Source organism: Nicotiana sylvestris, chromosome 11 (assembly GCF_000393655.2).
Source record: "Nicotiana sylvestris chromosome 11, ASM39365v2, whole genome shotgun sequence".
Lineage (NCBI taxonomy): Eukaryota > Viridiplantae > Streptophyta > Magnoliopsida > Solanales > Solanaceae > Nicotiana > Nicotiana sylvestris.
Genome location: NC_091067.1, coordinates 139,342,925 through 139,359,165, shown reverse-complemented (window position 1 = coordinate 139,359,165; position 16,241 = coordinate 139,342,925). Strand labels below are relative to the sequence as shown.

The 16,241-nt window shown below is 38.5% G+C and overlaps 2 protein-coding genes across 3 annotated transcripts; one reads left to right on the top strand and one right to left on the bottom strand.

Annotated features, from left to right (window-relative positions):
- Positions 1–2,104: 2,104 nt before the first annotated feature.
- On the bottom strand, positions 2,105–3,003 carry LOC104231895 (uncharacterized). The gene is made up of 2 exons (XM_009784961.1): positions 2,464–3,003; positions 2,105–2,419 (listed from the first exon to the last, which is right to left on the bottom strand). The coding sequence occupies exons 1-2, from the start codon at positions 3,001–3,003 to the stop codon at positions 2,105–2,107; spliced, it is 855 nt and encodes a 284-aa protein (XP_009783263.1).
- Positions 3,004–4,643: 1,640 nt separating this feature from the next.
- Positions 4,644–15,878, top strand: LOC104231892 (ABC transporter G family member 3-like). 2 transcript variants are annotated; one of them, XM_009784955.2, is made up of 12 exons: positions 4,644–4,810; positions 6,268–6,888; positions 6,982–7,061; positions 7,703–7,989; positions 9,710–9,881; positions 10,594–10,707; positions 11,005–11,133; positions 12,526–12,717; positions 13,057–13,143; positions 14,799–15,071; positions 15,374–15,481; positions 15,591–15,878. In XM_009784955.2, exons 2-12 carry the CDS (start codon positions 6,417–6,419, stop codon positions 15,846–15,848), a joined length of 2,172 nt encoding a protein of 723 aa, XP_009783257.1. In that variant the 5' UTR covers positions 4,644–4,810; positions 6,268–6,416; the 3' UTR covers positions 15,849–15,878. The 2 variants fall into 2 exon arrangements, with proteins under 2 accessions (XP_009783257.1, XP_009783258.1); XM_009784956.2 differs by having other exon boundaries at positions 6,265–6,888.
- Positions 15,879–16,241: the final 363 nt, after the last annotated feature.

Genomic DNA, 16,241 nt, shown 5'->3' with positions numbered 1-16,241 from the left:
ACAAAGTCTGACTCTTCTCTTTGACTTCCTTGGATGGTCAGCATGGCTTATTTCTCTTTCTTTGCTTCTTTATGAGGCTGGCAAGTGTAAACAATGGTTCTCCTTTGCACCTTCAGTGGACCATCTGTGGATATCGACAAAATAGACTTCCTCTTCATACGTGATGGGAAAACACTACAGATTTCTTTGTCAGCAACAACTTCAAAATGATCTCGCTCCTCATGGACTTGCTCCTTGTATTTTAACAGTATCTTTTTATATGGAGATTTCCTTGTGGTCCCTAGGCGACAAAAGACAGAGGTCTTTGAGGTAGTGGAAACTTCTTTTAGATGTTTGGAAGATACACATTCACCTTCGTGGCTTAGCCTTTCAAACACCGAAACCGGAGGGGTTGAGCCTCCAATGCGATCAAATATTGAAGCCCATTTTTTTTATTTTTCTTGCCCTTAACTTCCTTCATCTCCTCTACCGGGAGTATTGTGATAAAGCTATCTCTTTGCTTCTCTTTGATGAAATTCGAAGAGGCTCTGCCAAACTGAAGCCCAACCCAAACTTTAGAGTGGCGACGTAGTGCCCTTGCTTTCTCAACTTCATTTGGGACTTATTGAGCCCATGTATCTTTTCACCAGTTACTTCGTCTTTGAGTTCTCCTAGTTATGATGGATTGGAGAAGTCATAACCGGACTTTTCAATCAGTATGAAGGCCTTAGGATCATAGTGCCCTTTTATTTTATCAGCTTGAAGATTGCCTTTAGCAGACTCACCCGTCACAGATGGGATTTGTGCAACTGAGACAGTCATATGCTCCTTCAAATATTGGATATCTTTATGACTCATTTGCTTCTTTGGGGTACATTCCTATAGTAAAGGTTGCCCTTTCTTTCGACACTCACGTGGAACATAGCGAAAAACCAGATGCTCCTCAGTCTTTATCTGTATGTCACCTTTAGATGATGATATCTTAATGGAGACTTCTTCCATTCCCTTCTTAGGCAGCTTGGTGGTAGTCCATTGAGCCTCAATTTCCTCTTCTGACTTAACACCATCTTCGTCATCTGATGATGGTTTCTCCACTTTCAGTTCACAAGAATCTAGGTAGAATTTTGCATCTGCAAAGTATGACTCCATCTTAGTGAAAGGCTTGATATCTGCAACAATTTTGACTATCTCACCATCTCTTATGTACTTCAGACATTGATGCAAAGTAGATGATACCACCCCATTCTCATGAATCCAAGGACGTCCAAGCAACAAGTCGTATGATGTTTTAGCATCTATGACATGAATCAGGGTGTTTGAATTCATCTCACCAATAGATAATCCTACGCGGATCATACCTATGGCTCGTTGTCCTCCTTGGTTGAAACCTTGGATTGTTAGGTTACTTTTGGATAGCTCATCGATAGGGATCCCAAGCTTTTTTATCACCATATTTGGCATGATGTTGACAGCCGAACCATCATCAACAAGTATGCGATTGAGATGTTATTCCCGAATGGACCCTACAACAAACAAAGATGTGTTATGTGGCTTAGACCCCAGCAGCAAGTCATCATATGTGAATCAAATTGTTGCACAACATGTGACAACTTTTCCGTCATCATGATGTTCATGTGTTTTTATTGGAGCAAGATCATCGTTACTTTCCTTTGTTTCGTTAGTACTAGAAACTACATGAGTTACACTAACGTGACCTCCATGAAGGAATTTTCTCGGAAAGAATTCAGCAATGTGATGGGCTTTCGGAACTTCGGCGATAAGGCACTGTTAATCTTCTTGCTAGTAGAAGATTTGATACTTTTTGGTGATTGTAGCCTATCTGTATTGCTCATCATCACTCTTGAATTAGGAATTCGTAGCCTCAAAACTGCCTGATGTTTTCACTTCTTGTGAGTGACTAGAATCCAACCCTCATCGTCTTTGTCTTTGGAGTGATTGTCTAACTCTAGTGAACCTTCAAGAGTTTTTCTTGGAAGATCAACTTCAACAGGATCGAAACTTCCAAATTGTAAGAAGGTAGTGCTTGACACGTTATGCAACTTTGAACACTTCTTTTCCTTGATCGCGATACTTGCATGATTTGCTTCTGCTGTTTCATTCATGTCTATGATGATTTTCCTTCACTTACAAGAGCCATAATTTTCTCCTTTAAGATAAAGCATTTCTCTGTAGGGTGGCTAATGACGCGATGAAACTTGCAGTATTTCGGGTCGCCAACTTTGTCAATTTCCTCTGGCCTTTTTGATTCAGGGAGATCGATGACTTTCTTGTCCAGCAGTTCATCAAGGATGGTGGGTACGTCTGAATCTGGAAATGGATAAACCTTCGCCTCTAATTCCTTCAAGGTGGGACGACGCTTCTCCTCTTTGGGATATTGACTTGGGGTCTTATCCTCCTTCACTTTTTGCTTAGTAGTGACCTTCACAGAAGTTGCTTTCACCACCATTGATTCTTTGATGCAACATTTTTCTTGAACTCCTTTTGATCAGCAAATGGAGATGCATTTCCATGACTTGCGATGCTTAACTCCATGTCGTGCGCTCGTGTTGCAAGTTCTTCAAAAGTTCGCGGTTTGATCCCTTGTAGGATGTACAAAAGGTCCCAGTGCATTCCTTGAATGCACATCTCCACAACAGATATTTCTGATAGCCGATCTTTGCAGTCCAAACCTAACGCCTTCCAATGATTAATGTAATCCACCACAGGCTCGTCCTTCCTTTGCTTGGTGCCTGTCAACTCTATCATGCTTACAGTTCTTCGGGTACTGTAAAAACGGTTGAGGAATTCCTTCTCAAGTTGCTCCCAACTATCAATGGACTCGGTCTCCAAGTCAATATACCAGCCAAATGCGTTTCCTTTCAGAGAACGAACAAATTGTTTTACTAAAAGGTCACCATGCGTTCCCGCATTGCTACAAGTCTCGACAAAGTGGGCAATATGTTGCCTTGGGTTCCCTTTGCCATCAAATTGATGCAGCTTTGGTGATTGATAATTGGTTAGCATGGTTAAACAATCAATCCTCTTAGTATAAGGCTTAGAGTAGTACAACGAACTTTGCGATGGTCCGCTATATTGAGCTCTGATGGTATTTGTTATCATGTCTTGCAATTGTTGGACAGATAACGCCGCAACTAAAGTAGATTGCTTTTCCTTTTGAATGTTTAACTTTGCAAATGATTCCTCAACAGCTGTTTTCTAGGAGGTGAAGACAGGTGAACGAGGAGGGACATGGCTCGACTCTCCAGGTGCATAGGCCTCCAATTTGTTCATGAGTTGAGCGATTTGAAGGTCTTTGTCTTCAACTGATTTCTTCAAGACCTCTATAGTCTGTTCCATCATGGCAAACTTTTCGTCCACATTAGTTGCGTCAGTCATCAAGGCATTGACTTTTGTTGAAACTGAAGAATACACCAAATCCTCAAATTCGCCAAAGTTTGAGGCTGTTTGAGAAAATTGGTCAATCATCGAGAATGGGGTGTTGCCCCCAGAGATTGCGGTTGTGAACGTCATATGAGATATGTTTTTCTTTTCCATCTCCAAGGAGGCGAAGTATTCAGATCCATCCAAGCCACTAGTCTTGAACTTGCTTCGAGTGATTGGGCCAACATGACCGAGCTCAGCGGATGCGGCAATAGTAGCATCTTTGCATGAAATATCACACTTGCGGAAGGCCATTGTAGCAGTAGATATGAAGCTTGTAGTTTTCAACTTGCAAGAAGGAGAGATGAAGGGCATAATTGGTCCCACTGGACGAGCCAAAATTTGTTCGCAACAAAAATAATATAAAGAAAAAGAGATTTTATTGATAAATATTTGTGAGTACAATTCTATATATCCCTTGATTCTCCTCTCTAAAATTCTCCGTGATTCGAGGGCCTTGAGAAGCGTCTTTCTCGAATGTAGGATGATGCGGACCTCCTTGTGATGTATTTAATCGCCAAGAACGTCGAGCAGCACTTTGTTGTTACCGGTTGATCTCCTGGAAGAACTCCGTTGATCACTTCTTTGTCGAAGAACTAAACACTTGATGATTGATCTCTCTATTTGTGGGTGCCTTCACCAATTGCGGAGTGTTCTTCCCCAACTCTGAATGTCCCCTTAAGAGTTATATGACCCCTCTATTTATAGTTGTAGAGGATGGACAGTCAAGCTAAATAAGAACTCTCTTGCTTGATTCTGGTTGGTCCATGTCATTTTAGCCACTTGGCGACTTGTTGGTTCTTGCTTTTTGACTTGGATTGTCACATCATTTAACACATGGCAGCACCCTATTGGCCTAGAGTTTGACTGGATATGCCATGTCACATGACATGAGTCTGGGTCTTAAGATGAAATGGACTTTGGGCCTGAAAATAATAAAATGGACTTATTTAATTTGTAAAGCCCAAATTAATTATTCAACCCAATTGAATTAATCCAAATTTTGTATGGACTAGATCCAATAAATTTTATATGTCTACAGTGCACTCACACTTTTTTGCCGCATCAACGTTCGTGTTAAGTTTAGGAGGGGTTTTTAAAGTATTTTGCCTTATTGTTGTTGTTGAATCCCAAAATAAAATGTAATTAAAAAAGAAAAGAAAAAAGCTACTAATATTTAACAAGAAAAAGAAGAGAAAGAAAGAAAGCAGAAGGAGCTAAATTTGAAGGCGGAAAAAAGGGCTGAAAAGATTCTTTAGATTTAACACTTGAATGTCAAGTTTCATGACAACACTACTCTATTCAGTATTCACTGTCTTCAGTAGCAGCACTCTACATACTCTTTTTTCTCTCTCAACTCTCTCTCTCTCTCTCAGTGTTCAGATCTCAGGTTAGTGCTCTTTCTTCTCCCTACTGGTAGCTTCTCTTTTTTCATTTTGGAAGCTCAATCTCTGTCACAGCTTTTGCCCCCAAGGCTTGGGTGGTTATCATTTCTGCTCCACCTATTTTGCTGTGGTTTAATCGATTCGTGCTTGAATATATTTTCTTGGTGTCGTTTTTGCTTTTACTTTTCTTTACTTCTACTTTGTTTTTGTTTGAGGTTATGTGACTGAAGAGTTTGCCAGGTAAATACTGGCAAGTGTTGGTTTGAGCTGAAAAGTTTTTTGCTTTCTGTTCAATTTTAATAGGATAAAATTAAATATGTAGCATTTCTCTAGAAAAGGGGGTTCTGTATATGTTCAGGCTTAAAAAGATTTATACAGGTTCTCTAGCTCTTCTGATCCTTATACTCAGTTACTATTCTGTTTTTTTTTTTTGAAAATATAGTTGAAAGATTTAACAAATGGAAGCAAAGGATTAAAGCTTAGCTGATATTCTTAGGTGTCGTTTGGTACGCAGTCTAAATTATCCTAGTCCTGAGATTATAATCCCTAGACTAATTTATCCCACAAAATAATACCAAGTTTGATGGGATATCCAGGATTAAGTGTGAGACTAAGTTTGTACTAAGTTTGGTTGATGGGGATAAATTTATACTGTCAGCCAAACATAGTATCAATTTAATACCACACTTTATCCCACGAGAATAAATTTATACCTCCACACTTTATCCCACCTTATCCCGCGTACCAAATGAACCCTAATTTGTATGCACTGACTGTTAAAAGATATCTATGCAATCAAATCACTTATTAAATAATTGAAGGTCACTCTCTTGATAAATGTTAATTGTTAATTTGGTAAAGATGGTTTTACTATCACATGTTAAAATTTGCTGTAGTGTGGAAAAAACATTTAGACTGTCAGATTATACAACTTAGAAATTCTATTCTTAAAGTTACACTAGGTCTCGTGTTTGGGCATTAGGGACTTGTATGTTAGTGTATGCTTTTGTGTGATATGCAGAGAACCTCTAGTTTTAAAGAACACCTAAATTTACCTTTTAAAAATAAATTAACGTATCTGTCCAAGCCCTGGTACTTGTAGTGGTGGGAGGTAGAAGGTACCCTATGAAATTAGTCGAGGTGCCAGCAAGCTGGCTTGAACACCACGATTATAAAAAAAAAAAAATTAAAGTAGTGAAATGAAATTGGTCCAAATAGAGCGGAATGAATATAGAAGATTCATGTAGTTGCGCCAACTAGTTTTGGGATGGATGCGTTGGTGATTGAATGATTGATATAAATTTGAAATAGCTCTTGTTTTTGCAACCGGCTATGGATTCTGTTTGATGCAAAAGAATCTGTATGAAATCCCTTTTGATGCTCAAAGTTGCTTGAAGGTGGTTACTTCTACTGTTGTTGTAACTTCTTCATTTTTTAAAATTTTTACTGTGATTTGTAGCAGGTTATCTATAGAGTAGTTACTTGCTGCTCTGTCAAGGGGCTCAAAGAATACTTGCGAAAAATACTTGCAGTGTTTCACCTTCCGTCTGAATTTGTAGTTCGGAGTGCCATTTTTCCAATAGTTGAGCAGAATTAGAGAATTGAAAAGAAATGGAAGAAATACAGTCCCAATCGGATCATTACAGGTCTTCATCTTCTTCAGCAAGTAGTCCAGCGAGTAGGGTGCCATCAAGTAATTTCTTCTACTTGAGGAAACCTGGTTCACTTAGACAACCAATTTCATTTGAAGATTCACCTGATTGGGAAGACACGGATATTGAGGTCAAAGTGGACGAAGGAGGCGACTCCATCAATGCTGCAACTACACCAGCCTCACCTTCCCTGTCAAAGATTAATAGTGGTTCATTGCCGTCTCCACCTTTACCAGAGGGGGTAGTTATTACAAGAAAAATTGCCGGGGCATCGATTGCCTGGAAAGACTTGACTGTTTCTATAAAGGGAAAAAGAAGATACTCTGATAAGGTGGTCAAGAGTTCGAATGGTTATGCGTTGCCCGGAACAATGACTGTAATTATGGGACCTGCCAAGTCAGGGAAATCAACGCTCTTGAGAGCCCTTGCAGGTTTGTGTTGTATAGGCAAACATCCATTTACTTTGACTGCCTATATCAGTCCGTATGAATTGTTCATAACCCATTTTGGTTTCTCTTCCTTAGGAAGGTTGCCTGATTCAGCCAGAATGTATGGTGAGGTTTTTGTAAATGGGACAAAAATGTGCATGCCTTATGGTTCCTATGTAAGTATGCTTTTGTCACATGTAGTTGAGTTGCTGTTCACAGTAGGCAAAAGCCTGTCCATGGTTATTGTTTAATATCCTATGGTGCGCTTTACTTTTCTTGCTGTGTAAAAGTTCAACGTGTCTGTACATGATTAGGGTGTGCGCTCATTGACTACAACCTATACCCTCAACCAAAGTTGGACTTTAACAAGAACTAGAATTGGATTCTCATGCGACAACCCTGATGGCCTGCAATAGTAGCATTTGACTGAATGTTGGAAGAACACCCTCCATCCCATCATTGTAGATACTGTTTTAATAGTGAGAAGAGGGCTTTTTTTTCCTTGTTGAATTAGTAGTTGCCCGAATGAATTGAGTGTGTGAAGCCACATTTGTTCCTAACCTTCAGATGGAAATTCTCTTATCACAACCACCAGTCCTTGCTCAGGGTGTATAAAATCTGCATTATACCCATGTTCGAGAAAACCTACTAGAATCTTCTCATATGCTCTCCATCCACAACCCAAACAATAGCTCATAAGTCATTACTATAATGGTGAGTAGCTTAATGAAAATGTAATGCAGTATTATTATGGAACGATACAATAGCATTATTTTATCAGCTTTGCCTTTTGATAAGGAACTTCTTTCGTCTGCAGGGATTTGTTGACAGAGAAACTACTCTTATTGGAACGTTGACAGTGCGTGAATTCCTCTATTACTCAGCATTGCTTCAGCTTCCTGGTTTCCTTTGTCAGAAAAGGAGCGTGGTGGAGGACGCTATTGATTCTATGTCACTAGGAGATTACGCTAATAAACTTATAGGTGGCCACTGCTACATGAAAGGTCTTCGAAGGGGCGAGAGAAGGCGTGTCAGCATTGCAAGGGAACTTGTTATGAGACCACACATATTATTTATAGACGAACCCCTTTATCGACTTGACAGGTTTAGTTGTTAGACCAACTTTATACTAACCTATTCACTGTTGGTAACTGCACTAAATAATCTTCTCCATGTCTAGATCTGAATTAAAGTAGCAAAGAGAGCTGTCAGATTGTGTAGTGTGCTATACCTTTTTGGTAGCCACAAAATCCAATCTTTAACGTATTCTATCTTCTCTATGTTATAGTTTAGGCATTTTACAGCTGTCTTCTCTAATATGTCATGGATTAAATGGGCAAAGATTGGCTGGTCTTATATGTCACATATGCTGTGGGCAGATAAAAAGATTGAGTTTCCTATTGAAGTATCTGAATAGAGTTGGTCTGATGGAAAATATCAAATCGAGCTTCCAATTCCAAATTTTAATGAATTTGACTTATATGAAGCTTGTTAACAGTTGGGAACATTTCAGATGGATAGTCTGTGGCACAAAAAAGTAGGGCATAATGTATTTTAAACTCATACTATAAGAGGCGTTTTGTTCATCTACTTTAGATAGCATGTAGGAAAACAAAGTATCAAATATGTGGCTGTTTTGGTATGTTCCAAGTCTGTTCCCAGTAGGAAAATTTGAACTTCCTATTGCCTGTAAATCTGCTACCTAGGCCAAGGAGCTCTCATTGACAACCTGTCTTAGCAGTTTTAGGACCTTTTGTTATATTTCTTGTTGCCATTTTTGTCTTCTGAGATTATTGGACTAGAACTTAAACCAACAGAAAAAATCTAAGAATTAAGAAACTAATCAGTGATAAAAGTTTTTTTTAACGTCGATCATTCTTTAGCTGTTATAGCTCTTGCCTAAAGAGGTAAGCAGGTCACAATAGACTGCCTCAAATATATCTGTTAGTGTGACTTGTAAACTTTTCTTTTCTTTTAAAATTCCCCCTCTAAATAGAACAAATTCACACGTACTACTTAATGGCATGACAACCCTAACAGATCTGATCATTGACAGAAGATACAGGAGTGACCTACCTAAGAGAGAATGCAAGATGACTTCGCCCTATTACTTTAAGGACCGCATGAAAAAAAATATCCCATAGCTTTGGAGTACTTTAGGAATTTGAGGTACTGCTTGCTAGGGCAAGCTATGTTTGCAGGAGAAGTGGATCGAAATGCTATGCATGATATAATAGGGTTTGTTTGTGCATTGATCAGGTGCTTTTGAAGTGTTATGAACAGAAGTGCAAGTTATTTGAATTCTAAGAATCTTCTGACAGTAAATGCTTGAAAAGGTCAATAGTAAAAAGTTTGTAAACATTTTAGCTGTAATGATGCTAATTCCAAAAGACTACAAGATGGAATCTAGGACTGCTAGATTTCTACATGGAGGCCAATAGTTTCGCAACCACCCATTTTAAAAAAAAAATGCAACCCGTTGCTTTTGTTCAATGGTTCGTGAAATTCTTTTTTGTCATACATAGAAGCATCAATTTAGGAATTGATGGAGATATGGTTGATGGTGGCTGCATTTCTTTTTTCCATCTGACGGGGTCAAAATTGATAACTTTCTGGAATAGTGGAAATAATTATGGGGGCCTTCAATCAAATGAATGTCCTATTATGCTTCTCTCTAAAGTTTCTCTTCCTTCCCATCAATTATCCCAGTATAATCTTGTGATTCATTATGGTTGAGACTTGGTGTTTTAGGCCCTTCGCTGTATTATATATGTTTTTAATGCATCCTCTTAGTTACTGAAGTGTAATCAATTGTCATGTTCAGTGTTTCTGCACTTCTGATGATGGTTACACTGAAGAAGCTCGCAAGTACTGGCTGCACTCTGATATTCACCATGTACCAAAGCAGTACTGAAGTTTTTGGCCTTTTTGACCGCATTTGCCTCCTCTCAAATGGAAATACGCTGTTTTTTGGGGAAACATTGGCTTGCTTGCAGGTAATATATCTGAGTATTCTTCCACACACTATATCCTTCTTGATTCTTGTACAGCTTCTCTTATTAGCGATCAGGAGTGCATCAAATAGAAGAATAATATACTAATTGATATACATTGGTGCTATGATGGGCTTTGGTTGCTCTTTTCTTGTATGTAATCCTCCCAGACAGTTGAGGGGTGTGGCTTATTGAAAACAAAGAAGCCAAATGCTTAATTCAGATGACACGCTCTACTATAGGATAGAAGTGGCCCTGTAGTTGAAGCATAGATGCTTTATGGACTACCGTTCATTCAAGGGTGCTAATTATTTGAAGTACCTAGGTTCTCATAGCTAGGGTGGTTACATTCTTGTTGCCTGCTTCTCTTACAATTGAGCTGCGGATACAATATTGTTTCTGCTGAACTTATTTTGCAACACTGAGCATCTGGATTTTAGTAGTCCAAAAGTGGGTCGCATACAAGCATCTGCCAGTTAAAACTTCCTATGACTCCTTATACAGTCAATCGGAGGAAAATAATATGTTTGAAATATTGGGGCCAGACTTTCCCAAGGGCTTATATTTCAGAATTATAGGGTTTTGGGGGAAAGAAGCAAATGGGTTTATTTTTTATTGGGTGTGGGAGTGGGTGGGGAACCTGTGTTTTCTTAATCCACATTATTTTCTTGGTACGGATAACTTTCAGAGACTGACATATTATTTATTGATGAAGCACTTTTCAAATGCTGGTTTTCCTTGCCCAATCATGCAAAGTCCTTCGGATCATTTCTTGCGTGCCATAAACACAGAGTTCGACAGGATTATTGCGATGTGCAAAAGTTGGCAGGTAATTGCATGAAACTATTTGAACTTTTCTTCTTTGTTGCTTTAGCAACTCAAACTCAATCATACTGATTGTTGTTGGTTTGTTAACTATAATATCAAATAGAAGAGTTTTACCAGTTATAATATCACTCATGCTGCTGTTTCTGTTGTTTTAGAGTCAATTCTTCAAAAAAAAAAAAAGGAATAGGTGATCATTTCAGGCAAGCTACCATAAGAGTGTCCTACCAGCCCTCAAGAAAAAGAAAAGAAAAAGAATTTTAGTCTTCCTTTAAGTTTGTTGCACTTGTTGTCTGGACAGGATGACCATGGAGACTTGTCAGCGGTGAACATGGATACTGCTGTTGCTATACGTACCCTTGAAGCAACCTATAGATCATCGGCAGATGCCGCTGCTCTCGAGACAATGATAGTGAAGCTCACTGAGAAGGTAGGATTTTACAGGAGATCTGATATCTGTCACTATGAACTTCGCTCAAAATTTAAATACTCCTACCTATGAAGTATAAATACATATCTGGAAAGCTAACATATTTAACTCATTCAGTTGACAATGAAATTATGCACATTATGTAAAACAGTTACTCCTTTTGTTTCATATATTTCCTTATTAGTCCAGTCCAAAAACTATGGCACCTTTCTATATCTCGAAAAGTGTAAACTTTTGTAGATGACATTGTATTGATTGATGAGACGCGAGGCGACGTTAACGCGAGATTAGAGATGTGGAGGCAGACCCTGGAGTCTAAAGGTTTCAAGTTGAGTAGGACTAAGTCGGAATATCGAGAAAGTTTGAAGTACCTTGGGTCTATTATACAGGGAGATGGGGAGATCGACGAAGATGTCACGCATCGTGTTGGGGCGGGAATGGATGAAATGGAGACTTGCTTCTGGTGTCTTGTGTGATAAGAAGGTCCTAGCAAAACTCAAAGGTAACTTCTACAGAGCGGTAGTCAGGCCGACTATGTTGTATGGGGGTGAATGTTGGCCAGTCAAAAGCTCCCATGTCCAGAAGATGAAAGTAGCAGAGATGAGGATGTTGAGATGGATGTGCGGACATACAAGGTTAGATAGGATTCAGAATGAATTTATTCGAGACAAGGTGGGTGTGACCCCAATTGAGGACAAGATGCGGGAAGCAAGGTTTAGATGATTTGGACATGTGAAGAGGCGGAGCACAGACGCTCCGGTCAGGAGGTGTTAGAGGTTGACATTGGAAGGCCTAAGGAGAGGTAGAGGTAGGCCGAAGAAGAATTGTGGTGAGGTGATGAGATAAGACATGGCGCAGCTTCAGCTGACCGAGGACATGACCCTTGATACGAATGTGTGGAGGTCAAAAATTAGAGTAGTAGGGTAGTTAGTTTAGTGTTCTCCCTGTCATACCGGTAGTATTAGCTTGTACTTTAGTATTTTGTTGGCATTAGATTTCTACGACTACCAATCATTTCTTTCATTGCTGTCTCTTGATTATTTGGTTGTTCTTTATGCTTTACATGGCTTCTCTCTATTGTGATTTTTGATTTTCTGCTTATGCTTCTTTGAGCTGAAGGTCTATTGGAAACAACCTCTCTATCTCCACAAGGTAGGGGTAAGGTTGCGTACACACTACCCTTCCCAAATCCCACTATGTGGGATTATACTGATTTGTTGTTATTGTTGTTGTTGTAATTTAAGTGTAAATTTTCCATCTTACCCATAATGCCATACTTCTTTTTTTTTTTGATTGTTCATAATGGCATACTTTTATAGCCACACAAATGACATGGCAGGTTTAGCGCTTGAACTTCAATATACTTTCTGATTTCTTGCTATTGTTGCACAGGAAGGTCCATCTCTCAAAAGCAAGGGCACGGTAGGCAACATAATGCGAGTTGCTGTGTTGACTTGGAGATCCTTATTGATTATGTCAAGGGAGTGGAAATATTATTGGCTTAGGTTGATTCTCTATATGCTTCTCGCACTTTGCTTTGGCACTGTATTTTCTGGATTGGGGCATTCCTTATCATCTGTTGTGGTAAGCTAATAATATTCAAAACATTAGATATGTCCTTTTCTCCTTTTGTTTTTCCTGCTTCAGTGGTGCGTTATATGATGTATATAGGCATGTCATCTTCCGAGAAGCTTGGTTACCTAAAATATTATCTTTTGTTTGCCAATGCAACTTCCATTTCTATGTCTTATTGAAACATATAATCTTATGTAGTCCAAAAAATGCATGTATTTCTCCCAAACCACGTTTACTTGTTCATTTATGGACTGAGCTTCTCCATTATGCTGTTAGATGTTCTGCTCATGATAACTTTTTGCTATTCATTTTTCTAATTTAAACTTTGACCTCTTTATTGCCATGCAGACAAGAGTAGCTGCAATTTTTGTATTTGTTTCATTCACCTCTCTATTGAGCATTGCCAGTGTACCTGCACAAATGAAAGAAATCAAGGTGATTCAAATAACTTTTTCGTGTTTCTTTTGGATAGCACACAAGGATACATAGAACTTATTGCACATATACTGATTTCTTGTTGGAAATGAATACGAGAAATGCATGTCTTCTGAACATAAGGGGCTGCGTGATAGGGGAGCTGTAGACTGTAATTATCCTCTTGTGGTCCTTAGTAGGCCATTGCCATTTTCGTCAAGACAAGTAATTTTTTATTCAGTTCCTTCTTCAATTCCCTGGAATATCAAGTTCAATATTACAGCCCCAACACTATAGTTTTCTTTTATTTCTGTGTTTCAATTTCTGTATCCGAAATGCTAGAGGTTATTTTCCACTATTTCTATCATCTTTATGCAAACTGAATGATCGCTTAAAGTTGTGAAGTTATGAGCTCCAGTGATATACTTGTATAAGATTTTAGGGGAATAATATCAAGAAATATTTGCTTGAAGGTTTTCGACTAAAAATTTCAGAATTAGGATTCTCTGCCCAGGTGAAGTATCTCCATATATTCATATAACAATATAAACTTTCCCGGCATGTTGCTTTAAGTCAATTTCCTGGCTAATTTTCATCAGGTCAAACAAGAATGCTTTTGAACTTGCATCCCTAAAGCAGCTAGAATAGTATGGCAGGGTGTCAAAATTTAAAGAGTACAAATGAATAGATCTCTTTAACCAGATCATATTTTAGAAAAATACAATTCAAATACAGTACTCAATTCTCCGACGACGAGCTTTCATTCTTTGAAATGTATCCATAACAGACTCGGTAAAAATATTGCTAAATATTTTTTTCTGTATAAGACACCAAACATTCACTCAATAACTCATCATCCGTTCGATTCCATAAGTCTGATTTGATCAATTTCATGGCCTCTCAGTTTGTTCAGTTACTCCTTTACAGGTAAGAAGTTGGTAGATTAGAATTGTTTATTCTTGGCGGTGACATGCACATAATGGATGGTGGCTTGGTTGGTTTAGTTGATACATTTTCGGTAAACCGTCAAAGGTTCAAGGCCTTCTGCCTGCTGCCTGCTGGTTCCTATATTTTTCCAGAAGAATGCTAAAAAATTAAGAAAAGAAAACCGTTAATCTAGCGAGGATTCAAACGCTTGGCCCACAAGTAGAAATTGGAGCATTTCACCAGCGGGCCAACATAGCTCTTATGTTAAGTGGTGGGGTTTAGTTATATTTAGAAATATTTTCTTTTGCAGATTATTTACATGTATATAAATGAATAAAATTTCCGGCCAAATGGTGTCGGATGACACCACTTGGATCAACGTACCTTCGCCCCTGAATACTATACCTTCATTTCCATGTAGTACATTCATGGAAACATCGCTTTCATGTGAGTTGTATCACACACATGCATTGTGTGGATTAATAATCTAATCATGTACTAATGAGACCGAGCTCAATTGGTAAAGCCGAAGGCCTTGTGGCATTAAGATCTTAACCATTCTCCCTATAAGCAGGATAATTAGTACAGTGCATATCTAATCTGTCCTTCAATTGAACTAGTCACTTTTTACTTGTTTTGTATAAGTTTGGTTTTTTGTTCATCCTGATGTAGGGCAGTTTGTACTTTGGTCATCCAGCTCAAAAGAAAGGAAACAAGCAAAAAGCTAATCAAGTTTCCATTATATGCAGATGTATGCCTGCGAAGAATCAAACCTGCATTCTGGGGCATCTCTTTTCCTACTTGGGCAACTTTTTGCCAGCATTCCTTTCTTGTTTCTCATTTCCATTTCTTCAAGTCTCGTCTTCTATTTTCTTGTTGGGCTGCGGGATGAGTTCAGCTTGCTGATGTACTTCGTGCTGAATTTCTTCACATGTCTATTGGTAAATGAAGGATTGGTACTGGCTGTTACTTCCATTTGGCAAGATATCTTCTGGAGCATCTTAACTTTGGTGTCCATACATGTGAGTTCCATCTTAAAACTTAATATATTGAAGATATTATTTACCTGGAATGAAGTTTACATATTTCAGTAATGGAGGCTGTATGAGTTTCTACTACGTTATAAGGTTCTATGTCCTGACAAGGGAATCGGGGGAGTTGGATCTCTCTGAAGTTATTGCTTTTACGTTTACTGATGTATAGGGTTCTTATACCTGATATCTTTCCTTTTTTCCATCTGTTAAAGAGAGATCTTTCCCTTTCTAGGATGTATTTGATTTCACATCTGGCTTCTTTCAAATGTATCTGGTGTTCTGTATTTCAGGTGATAATGATTCTTTCCGCTGGCTTTTTAAGAATCAGAAGTGCTTTGCCTGGACCAGTTTGGATGTACCCCGTTTCGTATTTAGCTTTTCATACTTACTCTATCCAGGTAAGTTTGATATCGGCTGAATAGTTGGCTATAAATTCTTTCAAATGCATGTACTTGATCTCAGTTGGTCATCTCTTTTGTATATCTAAGATCTGTATCTTTGTTTCAGGGACTCTTGGAGAACGAGTACATTGAAACCTCTTTCGCAGTTGGTCAGGTGAGGACCATATCTGGAAATCAGGCTTTGCAAAATGTATATGACATATCTACTAACAGCAACTCTAAGTGGAAAAATCTATTAGTATTGTTTCTTATGGCCGTCGCATACAGAGTTATTGTTTTTGTTTTGCTCAAGTTTTGTGTCAGGAAAAACATCTTTGTTCGCAAACTGTTTCTATGTAACCAAAACACAAGGAATCCAAGATAAATACTATACTGCTCCCAACTATTGGCTTCAGTTTGTTGTTTCATAGCTTATACAATGTTGAAGTAACTATTGTTCTCCATATCCCTTGGTTCTCCTGTGCATTCAATCAGTCAGTAACGCCTTGTTGTTAACTTTGAGCTCTTGCCAGGATTTAGAATTATTATGCATTTACTTATAGTGATGAGGAAGAGTCAGAATAATTTGTCTTCATTTCCCCTAAGAATTTCCTACCTAGTTCTGCCCCCAGAACACAAAAATCAGACTTAGTTGCGAGTCACAACTTGTGACTATCTGTTAGGCTATAGCCTGCTACTTTGGGAAAACACAATTTGTTAAACTGATTAACCATTCACTCCTAAACAGTTCGCGCATAAGTATTGTGTTCTGATCCAA